General features: G+C 39.3%; 1 protein-coding gene across 7 annotated transcripts in view; it reads left to right on the top strand.

Moving 5' to 3' along the window:
- The first annotated feature begins 5,178 nt into the window (after window positions 1-5,178).
- Window positions 5,179-13,541, top strand: part of NKTR (natural killer cell triggering receptor) — a 42,572-nt gene continuing 34,209 nt past the window's right edge. For 6 of the 7 annotated variants that reach the window (XM_012099436.4, XM_012099438.4, XM_060402113.1 and 3 more), the window contains exons 1-2: window positions 5,179-5,348; window positions 5,465-5,545. In XM_012099436.4, coding sequence (XP_011954826.3) covers window positions 5,488-5,545 — 58 coding nt within the window. In that variant the 5' untranslated portion in view covers window positions 5,179-5,348; window positions 5,465-5,487. The remainder of the gene's footprint in view (window positions 5,349-5,464; window positions 5,546-13,541) is intronic. The other variant, XM_012099437.4, reaches the window with a different exon arrangement.

A 13,541-nucleotide genomic window follows, 5' to 3' on the forward strand; every position in this document is an offset into this window, starting at 1 on the left:
GCCTGATATTAAGGTATAGAAATTTTCATGTAATGTCTTCCACTTGGTTTTTGAGGAAAAGTGTAAGGAGTTAAAAATACATGTAACACCACCACTGTCATTGCTAACAAAGTTAATAGTAATTCTTAAGTATCATCTAACATCATCTACTAATAGAAGATGTGATGCCGAAGGAAGAGTATCTTTTTCTTTTGTATCCTTTTAAGGTTATTGGCCAGGCCTCTATAACAAAAGACAAATTAACAGAAGAAAAGCATATGCATTTATTTAATATAAGTTTTACGTGACATGGGAGCCTTCATAAGGAAACAAAAGACCCAAAGAAACAGTTAAACCTGAGTATTTTTATATATGAAGTTCGATGAAAAGTATGAAGTTGTAGAAAAATGTGATTGGACATAAGGGTATGAGCTAAGTGTAGGAAACTGGGGGAAACTTAGCAAGGCCTTTTGGTTCAAAATCTCTGTCCCTCTGCGTGTGGGAGGGCACCTCTCATCTGAGAGTCACATGACCTGCTTTATGGGAGAAGGTCTGAGAGTCCCTCTAGGATCTGCCATTTCTCAAATTCCTTCCTTAAAATATTTAATATGCCAAGGAGCCGTATTTTGGAGTGGCATGTCCTGAATTCTGTGATGTTCAATTTTCTTCTCTTCCCACAAAATGTGATTTTGTTGATGTGTCTGAAACAGGATCCAAACAAAATTCACACCGTGCATTTTGTTGACATCGCTATGTCTGTAAAAATACTTAACAATTCCCTTTTTGTTTTCTTTACCATTTGTTGAAAAAAACTACGTCATTTGCTCTAAAATTTTTCACATTTCTGTTGTATCCCTGTGGTGCGGTGTCATTATATGTCCCACTATTGGCCCACTTTTCTTATAAACTAGCAGATCTAGGTACTCGTTCAGACTGACTCTAGTATCTGGCAAGAATATATCATAGGAAGTGATAGGTGCTTGCTTTTCCATTATATCAGGAAATAACCCAAAATGACTTATTATCAAGCTCCTGATAGCCTTTCACTTAAATTATGATCTAACCAGCTTTGATAGGTTACTTCATCCAGTTCAGTTCAGTTTGTTTGCTCAGTCATGTCCAACTCTGCGACCCCATGAATCGCAGCACGCTGGGCCTCCCTGTCCATCACCAACTCCTGGAGTTCACTCAGACTCATGTCCATTGAGTTGGTGATGCCATCCAGCCATCTCATCTTCTGTCGTCCTCTTCTCCTCCTGCCCCCAATCCCTCCCAGCATCAGGGTCTTTTCCAATGAGTCAACTCTTCGCATGAGGTGGCCAGAGTACTGGAGTTTCAGCTTTAGCATCAGTCCTTCCAGTGAACACGCAGGACTGTTCTCCTTTAGGATGGACTGGTTGGACCTTGTTGGAGTCCAAGGGACTCTCAAGAGTCTTCTCCAACACCACAGTTCAAAAGCATCAGTTCTGCACTCAGCTTTCTTCACAGTCCAACTCTCACATCCATACATGACCACTGGAAAAACCATAGCCTTGACTAAACCGACCTTTGTTGGCAGATAATGTCTCTGCTTTTTAATATGCTATCTAAGTTGGTCATAACTTTCCTTCCAAGGAGTAAATGTCTTTTAATTTCATGGCTGCAGTCATCATCTGCAGTGATTTTGGAGCCCAAAAAATAAAAGTCTGACACTGTTCCCACTGTTTCCCCATTTCCCATGGAGTGATGGGACCAGATGCCAGGATCTTAGTTTTCTGAATGTTGAGATTTAAGCCAACTTTTTCACTCTCACTTTCATCAAGAGGCTTTTTAGTTCCTCTTCACTTTCTGCCATAAGGGTGGTGTCATCTGCATATCTGAGGTGATTGATATTTCTCCTGGCAATCTTGATTCCAGCTTGTGCTTCTTCCAGCCCAGTGTTTCTCATGATGTAGTCTGCATAGAAGTTAAATAAGCAGGGTGACATACAGCCTTGACGTACTCCTTTTTCTATTTGGAACCAGTCTGTTGTTCCATTTTCCAGTCCTAACTGTTGCTTCCTGACCTGCATACGGATTTCTCAAGAGGCAGGTCAGGTGGTCTGGTATTCCCATCTCTCTCAGAATTTTCTACAGTTTATTGTGATCCACACAGTCAAAGGCTTTGGCATAGTCAATAAAGCAGAAATAGATGTTTTTCTGGAACTCTTGCTTTTTCAATGATCCAGCAGATGTTGGCAATTTGATCTCTGGTGGTTCTGCCTTTTCTAAAACCAGTTTGAACATCTGGAAGTTCATGGTTCACATATTGCTGAAGCCTGGCTTAGAGAATTTTGAGCATTACATTACTAGCATGTGAGATGAGTGCAATTGTACAGTAGTTTATGAGCATTCTTTGGTATTGGAATGAAAACTGACCTTTTCCAGTCCTGTGGCCACTGCTGAGTGTTCCAAATTTGCTGGCATATTGAGTGCAGCACTTTCACAGCATCATCTTTCAGGATTTGAAATAGCTCAACTGGAATTCCATCACCTCCACTAGCTTTGTTCATAGTGATGCTTTCTAAGGCCCACTTGACTTCATATTCCAGGATGTCTGGCTCTAGGTGAGTGATCACACCATCGTGATTATCTGGGTCGTGAAGCTCTTTTTTGTACAGTTCTTCTGTGTATTCTTGCCACTTCTTAATATCTTCTGCTTCTGTTAGGTCCATACCATTTCTGTCCTTTATCAAGCCCATCTTTGCATGAAATGTTCCCTTGGTATCTCTAATTTTCTTGAAGAGATCTCTAGTCTTTCCCATTCTCTTGTTTTCCTCTATTTCTTTGCATTGATCACTGAGGAAGACTTTCTTATCTCTCCTTGCTATTCTTTGGAACTCTGCATTCAGATGCTTATATCTTTCCGTTTCTCCTTTGCTTTTCGCCTCTTCTTCATTAGGGATTACCTAATGGTGATTTTTCTATGTTATCATTCTTTCTGCTTCTATTATCTTTGTTCTGTCAGAACTTTCCTTTGAGACTTATCTGTTAAATGGGGCAAAGAGCTTCTTAAGTGAACCCCAAATTAAAACCTCCTTTTGTTGGGAGTCAAGGGTTTCAACCCAGGAAGGCTGTAATATGTAAACAGTGAAGAGAAACCTCATTTTGAATCCCAAATCTGTCATAACCTCTGTAAGCTCTGTTTCCTCAGCTCTAAAATGGAGATAGTAAAAGTAATATCTGCCTCTTGAGGTTATGAGGTGATTACGTGGTTGGGAGCTGGGGATGGTAAATATTCAAGTGTGTTAGCTGAAGGCTCTGGCCCTTGTCAGAGGCCCCCACCCATTCTGTCATCTGTAGGGTTCTATCCCATCATTGGTCTTCTCTGTCCTCAACTATTCATGTGGTTTGTGCTTGTACTCTATGCCAGGTAGGCTGCTGAAGGGCCTGATCTGATCAGCAAATATGGTAGGTGCTGTGTAATGTGTTTAGTTGTGAACTAGTTGCTAACATTTAAAGGTAAGAGAATTTCCCATGAAAGCCTGGATTTCTAGCAACGCTGGATTACAGGTCTACAGTGAAAACCATCAGCTGGAGTGTGATGGCAGCTGCCCCCCACTCACATTATTGACAAATTGAACACTTAAAAATCTGTCAAGAGGGTAATCTCACGTTAAGTGTTTCTACCACAATAAAGTAAAAAAGAAAACAGAGTGCTTGCCAGATCCTGGATAGAGGGGAGAAGGAGAAGTCATTGTTTAATTGGTAGAAAATTTTAGTTTTACAAGATGAAGATTGTCCTGTGGCTAGATGGTAGTGATGGTGGCACAGCAATGCAAATCTACTTGGTGCCTCTGAACAGTAAGCTTAAAAAAAGTTAAAAGACCAGTTTATGTAAAGTTAAATGTATATATTACAATTTTAAGAAAATAACGGAAAACAACAACCACCCACCAGTGTGGCCCCATGGTAAAGATAAATCAATGTAGTAAATTGAGCCCAGAAATAGAATGGCACACATGTGGTCACAAAGCCAAGGTAATTGAATGTATAAAAGACAGTCTTTTCAACAAATGGTGGTGGAACTACGGTATATCCCTACGAGAAAAAAAAGAACTTCAGCTTCTACCTGGCACCATATCCACAAATGCTGACATTATAGACTTACACCAAAAAGGCGGGGTTATAAAATTTCTAAAAGGAAACATAGGAGAAAATCATGAGCTTGCTGTAGGCAGAGATTTCTTACACAGAGAAGCACAAACCATTAAAGAAAAAGTTGATCAAATGACTTCATAAAAAATTAAAAAACTGCTTTCCACAAGCCACTATCAAAACAATGAAAAGGCAAGACAGACTGGGAGAAAATATTCACAACTTGCCTGGAGAATCCCACGGACGGAGGAGCCTGGTAGGCTGCAGTCCATGGGGTCGCTAAGAGTCGGGCACGACTGAGCGACTTCACTTTCGCGTTTCACTTTCATGCATTGGAGAAGGAAATGGCAACCCACTCCAGTATTCTTGCCTGGAGAATCCCAGAGACAGGGGAGCCTAGTGGGCTGCCCTCTATGGGGTCGCACAGAGTCGGACACGACTGAAACGACTTAGCAGCAGCAGCAGCAGCAAGGGATTTGTATTCAGAATATACATACATCGTTTAACAACACGTTATTATACAGAATTCTTTCTACTAGAGGGAGAACATGATTAAAATAAGGGCAAAGGTCTTGAACTGACAATTTAGAAAAGAGGTTGAATCGCCGTGAACACTATGCCCATGACGCTGGCCCCCAAAGCGAAAACGCACGTACAATTGTACCTGAACGGCCTTTGAAGTGAGACAAATAGTCTAACAGGATAGCGTCATAACTACTCCCTGAGTAAAAAGAAAGTCAAAACTGTCAGTCTACTGATCCTCAACGACTTGATTCTCCAAACTCTCGCAGCTACGGACATTAAGGAAGCCTCGCGCTATCTGCAAATACTTTGACAGGGCCCTTGAGAAAGGACGACAGGAAGTAGAGAGCGCAGGCGCGTCCGGGGCTCCCACAGTTGGCGACTGATTCCAACGTAAAGGAGGAAAGGGGCGGAGCAAAAAAGAACCAGCTCAGGTATAGGAGCGCGAGACTCGAGCTCCCAGGCATTCCCACGTAGGCGTAGCCGCTTCTGTTAACCACCGCCTTTGAGTACGTGCTCTCGCGGTATTTGTCCCTGCTCTCGCGGGGTTTAGCGTGGCAATAGGAGACCCGGCCGGGGGCCGGGGGTGGCGGTCCGTTAGTGGCGTTGGGCTCCGGCGGCGGTGGTAGAGCTTTCTACTCTGCCTATTGGGAGGTCTCAGGCTGGAGGCCAACCAGGTGAAGAGCGCGGCTGCATGTGTGTGCGCACTCCATGGGAGCCGGGAGGCCTGAGGTGAGAGGGACTGGTCTCGGCCTCCGGCGCTGTCGCGACAGGCCGGCGGGAGGTGACTGAGGCGCGGGCTCCGCCCCAGCCCCCGCCCTGACCGCTTTCCTCCCCATCTCTCCCAGCTTTTGCTGCCGCCTCGGTCGCTATGGGGGCGCAGGACCGGCCGCAATGCCACTTCGACATCGAAATCAACCGGGAGCCGGGTGAGCCGGGCCACTGGGGAGCCCTGCGGGGCCTTGGCTTGCTTTGGGGAAGGGGAGGGGTCTACTTTCATCAACCCTCCCCCAAGCCTTTTTGGGAACTGGTAGGCGCAGTCCGTATTCCCTTTTCTCCTGAGGGAAAATCTGTGGAGAGGAGGGTGGTCCGGATACAATCTAATCGGAGTCCAGGCCTCGTCCTCCCAAACTCCTTGCCCCACTGCACCCCTCCTGAGTGTTCCTGCCCTGCCTTAGCGCCAGGAAAAGATTTGCGATCCTTTTTGGACTTTGTCTCTCACTGTATCTCTAAGGAGCAAACACTCCCAATTTCGATTTCTGGTATCTCACTCTGTACTATGAGCTTTGGACTCGTACGTTGTATATTTTCTAATTCTTGTGCATCATTAATAGGTTAACTTTGCTTTTATTTTTCTTTAAGTGTCTTTAGCCAGAATTCCTTGGTTCACGGGGTAATGACTTAGCATAAGTCTTGGGCTTTAAACCAAAGCATTTAGTGTCAACAGACTGGCAGTGTGTGTTCTCTTCCATTACTGTTTTCTTTAGGGAATCCAGCAATTCCTTAGTTTGTTTTTTTGAAAATGAGATATTTTCTTCTTAAGGATAGTTAACTTCATTCTACACAGCATAGCGTGCAAGGTTCCAAACAGTTTTCTTAGCTTTTTTTTTTTTTTTACTGTGACAGAAGTTTTAATTGGAAGCATGTATACAGTCTTTCTGTAGATCTTGTAGAGCAGATTGTGCATGCTCCTGTTCTAGACTGAGAATATAGAAATGCGTAAAACAAAGGCCTCTCTTCCTTGTAGTTTATATTCTGTTGGAGGAAGACAGACAATAAAACAGAAAAAAAAAAGTGTCTTGTAATAGGGGTACTGTTTTAATAGATTGGTCAGAAAAGGACATTTTGAGAGGATGACTTTTAAGCAAACCTGAAGGAGAAGGTGAGGGTGTGGATATCTCTGAGAAGAACCTTCCTGATATTGGAACAGATAATATGAAGGCCTTGACGAAAAAGTGTACGTTCTTGTTTGAGGAACAGAAAGTGTAGTAGCTTCCTTGACTTGATGAGAAAGTGGACCTTCTTGTTTGAGGAGTAAAGGAGGCAGGTGAGTAGCGGAAAATGAGTAAAGGCCAGAGTAAGAACTTTGACTCCGTGAGATAAAATGTTGAAAGGTTTTGAGCAAAGGAATGATGTGATCTTAGAAATTTTTGTTACATTCTCTCTTCATCTTTTGAAGCTTGAGGCTCTTAATCCTTATTTTATAGTGAATTTTCATTTTGAATAAGAAGGCTTATTTTTTTAAGAGTTAAAAATAGCATAGTCCTGGAAAGTAGAGGTCAAACAAAGGTTCTGTAGCCCTGGAAAGTACTCATCTTGTACACATTCATATCCTAGTTTTGCAAATAACTTTTGTCGTGAAACATCTCCAGAATATGGTAAATGTAAAATGAACTTTGATCCTCAATATTATAATACCATTCTGGTAGAAGTGACTAGAACTCTTTAGAACACTGAACCATATATAAAACAAGGAATGCTTGCGTTGTTCTAGGTTGAACCAGTTGATAACTGGCAATTTCATATGGTTCAGTTTCATATATGATGTTGATATTTCTCTAGCACTTTTCAGTATATTATCTAAGTAGTAGGTACTTGATTTTTACACAGCTTGTAAGAATCACTTCAGTTGTTTGAAATGAGGTGTCCTGCTTTGTATTATTTAACCATTAGTATGTATGTCACTGAGTACTTATTCAGGTAATAACTCTTGTCTTCTGTATAGTTAATAATTCGCTTGATACAAAGTAATATCTTTATTTACTTTGATAAGTAAAGATCCTTTAATGAGTAGCTTTGTTGTCCATATTAATGAGAGGTCAAAAAGTGCTGATAAAAATTGATTTGAACACAGCACAATGTGTATTTTACATTACTATCAATGGAAATTTGTATATTTTATAGCAAACAAATGAGACCTTTGAATTGTAAAGCCGCCAAATGAATGCAAGTATATATTAAAAGAGGAATGTCTTTAAATTACATAACTATAGTTACAGAACTATTCATGTTGTTATTCTCTTTGAGTTTTGGTGGTTTGTCGCTTTTAAGCAGCTGGATCATTTAATTTTAAGTTGTCGAACAACATCGTCCTTTAATTTAGTATCTGTGGGATCTATAGTAATATCTTTTATTCCTCATGTTGATAATCTGTGCCTGTTGTCTTTTTTTCTGTGGCCAGTTTGGCTAGGAGTTTTACCAGTTTTACTGTTATTTCAGAGAACCAGATTTTCATTTCATTGGTGTTTTGTTCTGTTTTCTTTTTTCAGAGGTTCTGTTTATTTTTTTCTGACAGGCAGGCCCACCCTTCTTTGATTAAATATTAGTTCTCTCCATGGTTGTTAGTGGTTGGTTAAACTGAATACCTTTCAGGGCAGACATGAAATAGGAATCTAGCTTTTCCTTCTTTGGTACTTCAGAAACTTATCTTTTACTTGCCCTTTTCAGATGTTAGCTCAGGGGAACAGGTTTTAGATATCTGGTGCAAACTGATTTAAGCCAGTTTAGTCAAAAATAGCTATTAAGTTTTTAGAGCATATCAAGGAGTCACCAATAAGTTAATGGCTGTAGATTGCCTTTGTCACAACCTTGCTACCAGGACACAGTGAAAGCAAGTCACATTTGCCATATGTTGATGTTGACAAGCAAATAGACACACACATAGGTCATAAAACTAGTTCTGTGAGTCTGATGAAGTCATTTTCAGTGCTCCAAGTACTCTTTATGTGGAAGATTCCTGGTCTTGAAAATTGTCATGCGAGTCTTTTAGTTTTGTGCACCAGAATCCTCATAAATCTTGACTATACCCAGGACCTTTTTTGATGGACCCAGCCTGAGGTTCCACTCCAAAGGGTGACTCCAGATTTATGTCCTGTTAATGAAAGGGTATGGATTATCTCCAAATGTTTTTATTCAGTCTTATGTTCCAGATATTACCAGTTTGCCAATAAAAACAGATTTTAAGCATTCATTTTACTAATTACTATTTAATTAGAGATAAAGATAGCAAAAGTAGTATTAGAAGTCACCTCTGGAGTACAGCTTTTGATTTATCACCCCTCTGGAGGCTGTGTGTTTCTTAGAGGCCTGAGGTATAGTTTTAAAACTCATATGATTACTTCATATGAGAATGTCTATATAAGGTATTTTTAAAAAATTATAGTTGTAATATATTACATTATAGTAGTATAATGGTGTAGACCTTTTTTTGTTTTCAAACCGGGAGATGCTATCATGAGACCAGAAGTCAAACTCCAGTTTTTTCACTCCCATTTCTGTTAGTATTCAGTAGAGTTTTTCAAAGGCAGTGATGACACAACAGATTGAATGCAGAAGCAGATAGGAAAATCTATCTTTTATTACATTAGACATGAAATAGGAAATCTCATAAAATGAGATTTGCGAAAATGTAAAAGATGACACTCATTAAGTTTTTTGTTCATATTTGAAAATGTAAATTATTAAGAAAGAACCCATATTGGGGTTCCCTGGTGGCTCAGTAGTTACGAAACTTCCTGCTACTTTCTTGGGTTCAATCCCTGGTCTGGGAAGATCCCACCTGCCGCAGAACAGCTAAGCCGGTGGGCCACAACTACTGAGCCTGGGCTCTAAGGCCTAGAAACTGTAGCTACTGAAACCCATGTGCCCTAGAGCCTGTGCTCCTCGGCAGAAGCCACCACAGTGAGCAACCCGTACACTGCAATTGGAGGCTAGTCCCCTCTTGCTGCAACTAGAGAAAAAACCTGTGTAGCAACAAAGACCCAGCACAGCCAAAATTAAATGCATAAAATTATTTTTTTAAAAAACCATATTCAAATGTTTTTATAAAGTCTTCAGTAATTGTTTAGCATATAGAGGGATTCTGAGACCAAAGAGTTTGAGAACTGCTGGTATAGACACATGCTTTCATAGAATTCAAGCATTGGGTTTTATCTGCAACTGTTTTAAACTTTTTGTTGGAATATAATTTCATGTTTATAGGAAGTTGAGAAGTAAAAGCAGTAAAAAGAATGCCAATCTATTCTTTACCTAGATGCACCTATTTACATTTTACACCATTTGCTTTATTAATCTCTCTCTTTCTCTCTAAACGCACAATTTTTTCTGACTCATTTGAAGGTATGTTACCCACATCATGGCTCTTTACCCCTAAGTACATGCGTGTATTTATTAAGAATAGAAATATTCATTAAAAGAATCTTAAACATTTTTAAAATTTTTTCAAAGAAAAGAAAGGGCTATTCTCCAACATAACCACAATGCAGTTGTTAACTTCATAAATTTACATGGATACAATACTTTAATCTACTGTCTCTGTATTCTGTTTTTGTTGGTTGGCCTAAAAAATCATTTATAGCATTCTTTCCCCTCCAGTACAAAATTCCAGTCTAGCCTCAGATATTACATTCAGCTGTCAAATCTCTTTGCCATTTCCATAGCTTTTGTCTTTTATGAGGTTCACATTTTAAAAAAATGTAGCCCCCTTCTTGAATAGAATGTTACTTATTTTGTATTTGTCAGAGGCTTGAAGTTGATTTTCCAAAATGATAACCAAGGTGTTTCTTTAAAAGAATGCTTGACTTTAGAATTTTGTTTATGTGGGCCTCAGAACAATGTCATAAAACCCTGGCAATTTATCAAAATAGGTAAAATGGATGTTTTAACTTTAGTGCTCAAAGTTCATGAATCAAAGAAACTAAAAATGTGTTCTTAGTAAACACTATAGAGTATTTGGAACTGAAACTGAGAAACAAGTTTAAAGAGGAAGACAAATGTTTGAGTACTGCTTATGACCTAGGGAAGACCCTCTGACCTCTTTGTAAATGGAAGTACTATAGAGTCGTTACTGTGGTTCTAAAGTACAGCAAAATTTGCTTGCATTCAAAATTAACCTTTAAACTTTAGACTAATACCCAGAATAACTTATACTTTGAGATAGAGCAAGGCATATGAGACCTGATTTGTACCGGGGGGCTGGGAGAAATGAATCTCCCATCTCAAGCATGCTGTGGGTCATAAGCTTGTGAATACAGTGACTCGGTGACTCTGGATGCAGTGGTTTGCTCCATTTAAATGATTTCTCCCTTTTGTATATATTCAAACTAATAAGACTTCAGTGCAGTATTGCTTGCATGGTAAGGTTCTTGAAAAGAGTAATTAAATAATACAACCATGTGTCTTAAAGATTGTTATTTTAAAAATGAATTTATTCTAATCAGTTAAGGAGCACAATTTTTCTTAGGCAGATTACCATTTGTGTTGTGACAGATAGCAAGGAGGGGAACTAATGTGTGGGAGAGAAGGATGGTGAGCAGCACTGCTGTTTTGAGTTATTCTCATCTATCTAATAGTTATTTGAAAGACCACAAGGAGGGTTATGCTAATGACAGTGCTGAGAAAGGTCCGAGTGAGGTGTGATCAGTTTTTGGATTTCCTCAATGTTTACATTTTATAAGATATTCTTATAACTAAAAGCATACCTTTATCGTTGATACTCCTAAGATAAAAAATCTTTTTCACTAGAACCTGAAATTCCCTTGTCCTCAGCCCACATTGTCCATTGGAAACAGTTGTCTTTCTTTGTGATTGTTTGATAATGCAGTGTTTCTTTCAGTTTTTTCGTTATTGCAGAGCTGCCTGTATTTGTAAAGAACCTAGCGCAGCATGTGACACACTTGTTTTTTAAGTTGCTTTAATTAGTGCATTTGCCTGAACGTGAGCTTGAGCACTGAGCTCATGTTCAATTTTAGGGCAAAGGCTTGTTACCATATCTGTAAGCAAGAAGGTTCTCCTTCACCCCCTTTTCTCCTTATTTTTTTATAAATTGGGCCCAGAGAATCCCAGTAATAACCACAGGCCTGGTTGAAAGGTCGTGAAGGCAAATTCATATGGACTTTTTTTAATTAAATTTTTTTATTGAAAGATAATTGATTTACAGAATTTTGTTGTTTTCTGTCAAACCTCAACATGAATCAGCCGTAGGTATACATATATCCCCTCCCTTTTGAACCTCTCATCTCCTGCCCCATCCCCCCACCTCTAGATTGATACAGAGCCCCTGTTGAGTTTCCTGAGCCATACAGCAAATTCCCGTAGACTGTCTATTTTACACATGGTAATGTAAGTTTCCTTGTTACTCTTTCCGTACATCTCACCCTCTCCTCCCCTCTCCGCATGTCCTTAAGTTTATTCTCTATGTCTGTTTCTCCATTGCTGCCCTGTAAATAAGTTCTTCAGTACCATTTTTCTAGATTCCATGTATATGTGTTAGAATACAATATTTATCTTTCTCTGACTCACTTCACTCTGTATAATAGGTTCTAGGTTCATCCACCTTATCAGAACTGACTCAAAACACATTCCTTTTTGTGGCTGAGTAATATTCCATTGTGTATATGTACTACTTCTTTATCCATTCATCTGTCGATGGACATCTAGGTTGCTTCCATGTTCTAGCTATTGTAAATAGTGCTGCAATGAACGATGGGATACATGTGTCTTTTTCAGTTTTGGTTTCCTCAGGGTATATGCCTAAGAGTGGAGCTGGGTCATATGATGGTTTTATTCCTAGTTTTTGTAAGGAATCTCCATACCGTCTTCCTTAGTGGCTGTATCAATTTACATTCCCACCAACAGTGCAAGAGCATTCCCTTTTCTCCACACCCTCTCCAGCATTTATTGTTTGTAGACCTCTTGATGATGGCCATTGTGACCGGTGTGAGGTGATATCTCATTGTAGTTTTGATTTGCATTTCTCTAATAATGAGTGATGTTGAGCATCTTTTCATGAGCTTTTTAGCCATCTGTATGTCGTCTTTGGAGAAATGTCTGTTTAAGTCTTTTTCCCACTTTTTGATTGGGTTGTTTGTTTTTCTGGTATTGAGTTGTATGAGCTGCTTGTATATTTTGGAAATCAATCCTTTCTTACTTGTTTCATTTGCTGTTGTTTTCTCCCATTCTGAGAGTTGTCATATGGATTTTTATGGGGACTTTGAGAGGAAAAATTGGCTTCTTAGTTAGCACTATCCTTTCCCTTCCTTTTCTCTGTCTCAAATCTCCATGTGAAATATACAAAGATTTTTCTCCTTTTTTGCCTTTAACATAAGATGGCTATTCCTTGTCTCTTACCTCCTACTCCTGGTTGAATCCCTGTGCTTTTTGGCTGGTTTTCTACATTTGTTGGTATTCATCTGTCACTGTTGTTGCAAATGGAATTCTGACAATGGTGGATGAACTAGATGTCCAGTATGATTCAGAATTTTTTTTAAACAGTTCTGATAGGTACATCATTTACTTCAGAGTCTGTAGCAGTGTTTTTAACCTTGTACCATAATATTGCGCCCAAAACAGATTGGTTTTGTTCATGTTTTTTTCTTTTGCTCTTAACAACACAGTGCCATGGCAGAGACAGAATTTCTGCTCTAACCATTGCCCCATGAGTGTGAAAGGTAAATAGAAATTTTGTTTCTCCATCAGGTTAGAGGATAGGGTATTAGAGGTGAGTATTTTTTTAAAAAATCATTGTAGTTAGCTATCCCTCTCTGAATATTAGACCTGGAAATGTAATTACATTTAACTGTTTTCACGTATATTGTACCACTAGAGGGTTCATAATTATCTGTAAAGGAGAAACTAAAAGTATTTGAAATTTTCATCAGTTTTCATTTGGAGGCATTAAAGACTTTGGGGGAAAAAACTCTTTATTGAAGTTACTACTAAAGGTGAAGTTTCAGTTGTTTTGATTATATCTTTTATTCTGAAAAGCATCTATCTTAAAGAGATTCCAAAGACCTATGTATGTTGTAGTTTGCAAAGCTAGATGATTTTGAATTTAACACCCACCTAGCCAGCCATTTCTTAGGGATTTATGAGTGATGGAAATACTCTTATCACACTTGTAAATTATTTATATGTAAATACAAAGAA

Source organism: Ovis aries, chromosome 19 (genome assembly GCF_016772045.2).
Source record: "Ovis aries strain OAR_USU_Benz2616 breed Rambouillet chromosome 19, ARS-UI_Ramb_v3.0, whole genome shotgun sequence".
Classification (NCBI taxonomy): Eukaryota; Metazoa; Chordata; class Mammalia; order Artiodactyla; family Bovidae; genus Ovis; species Ovis aries.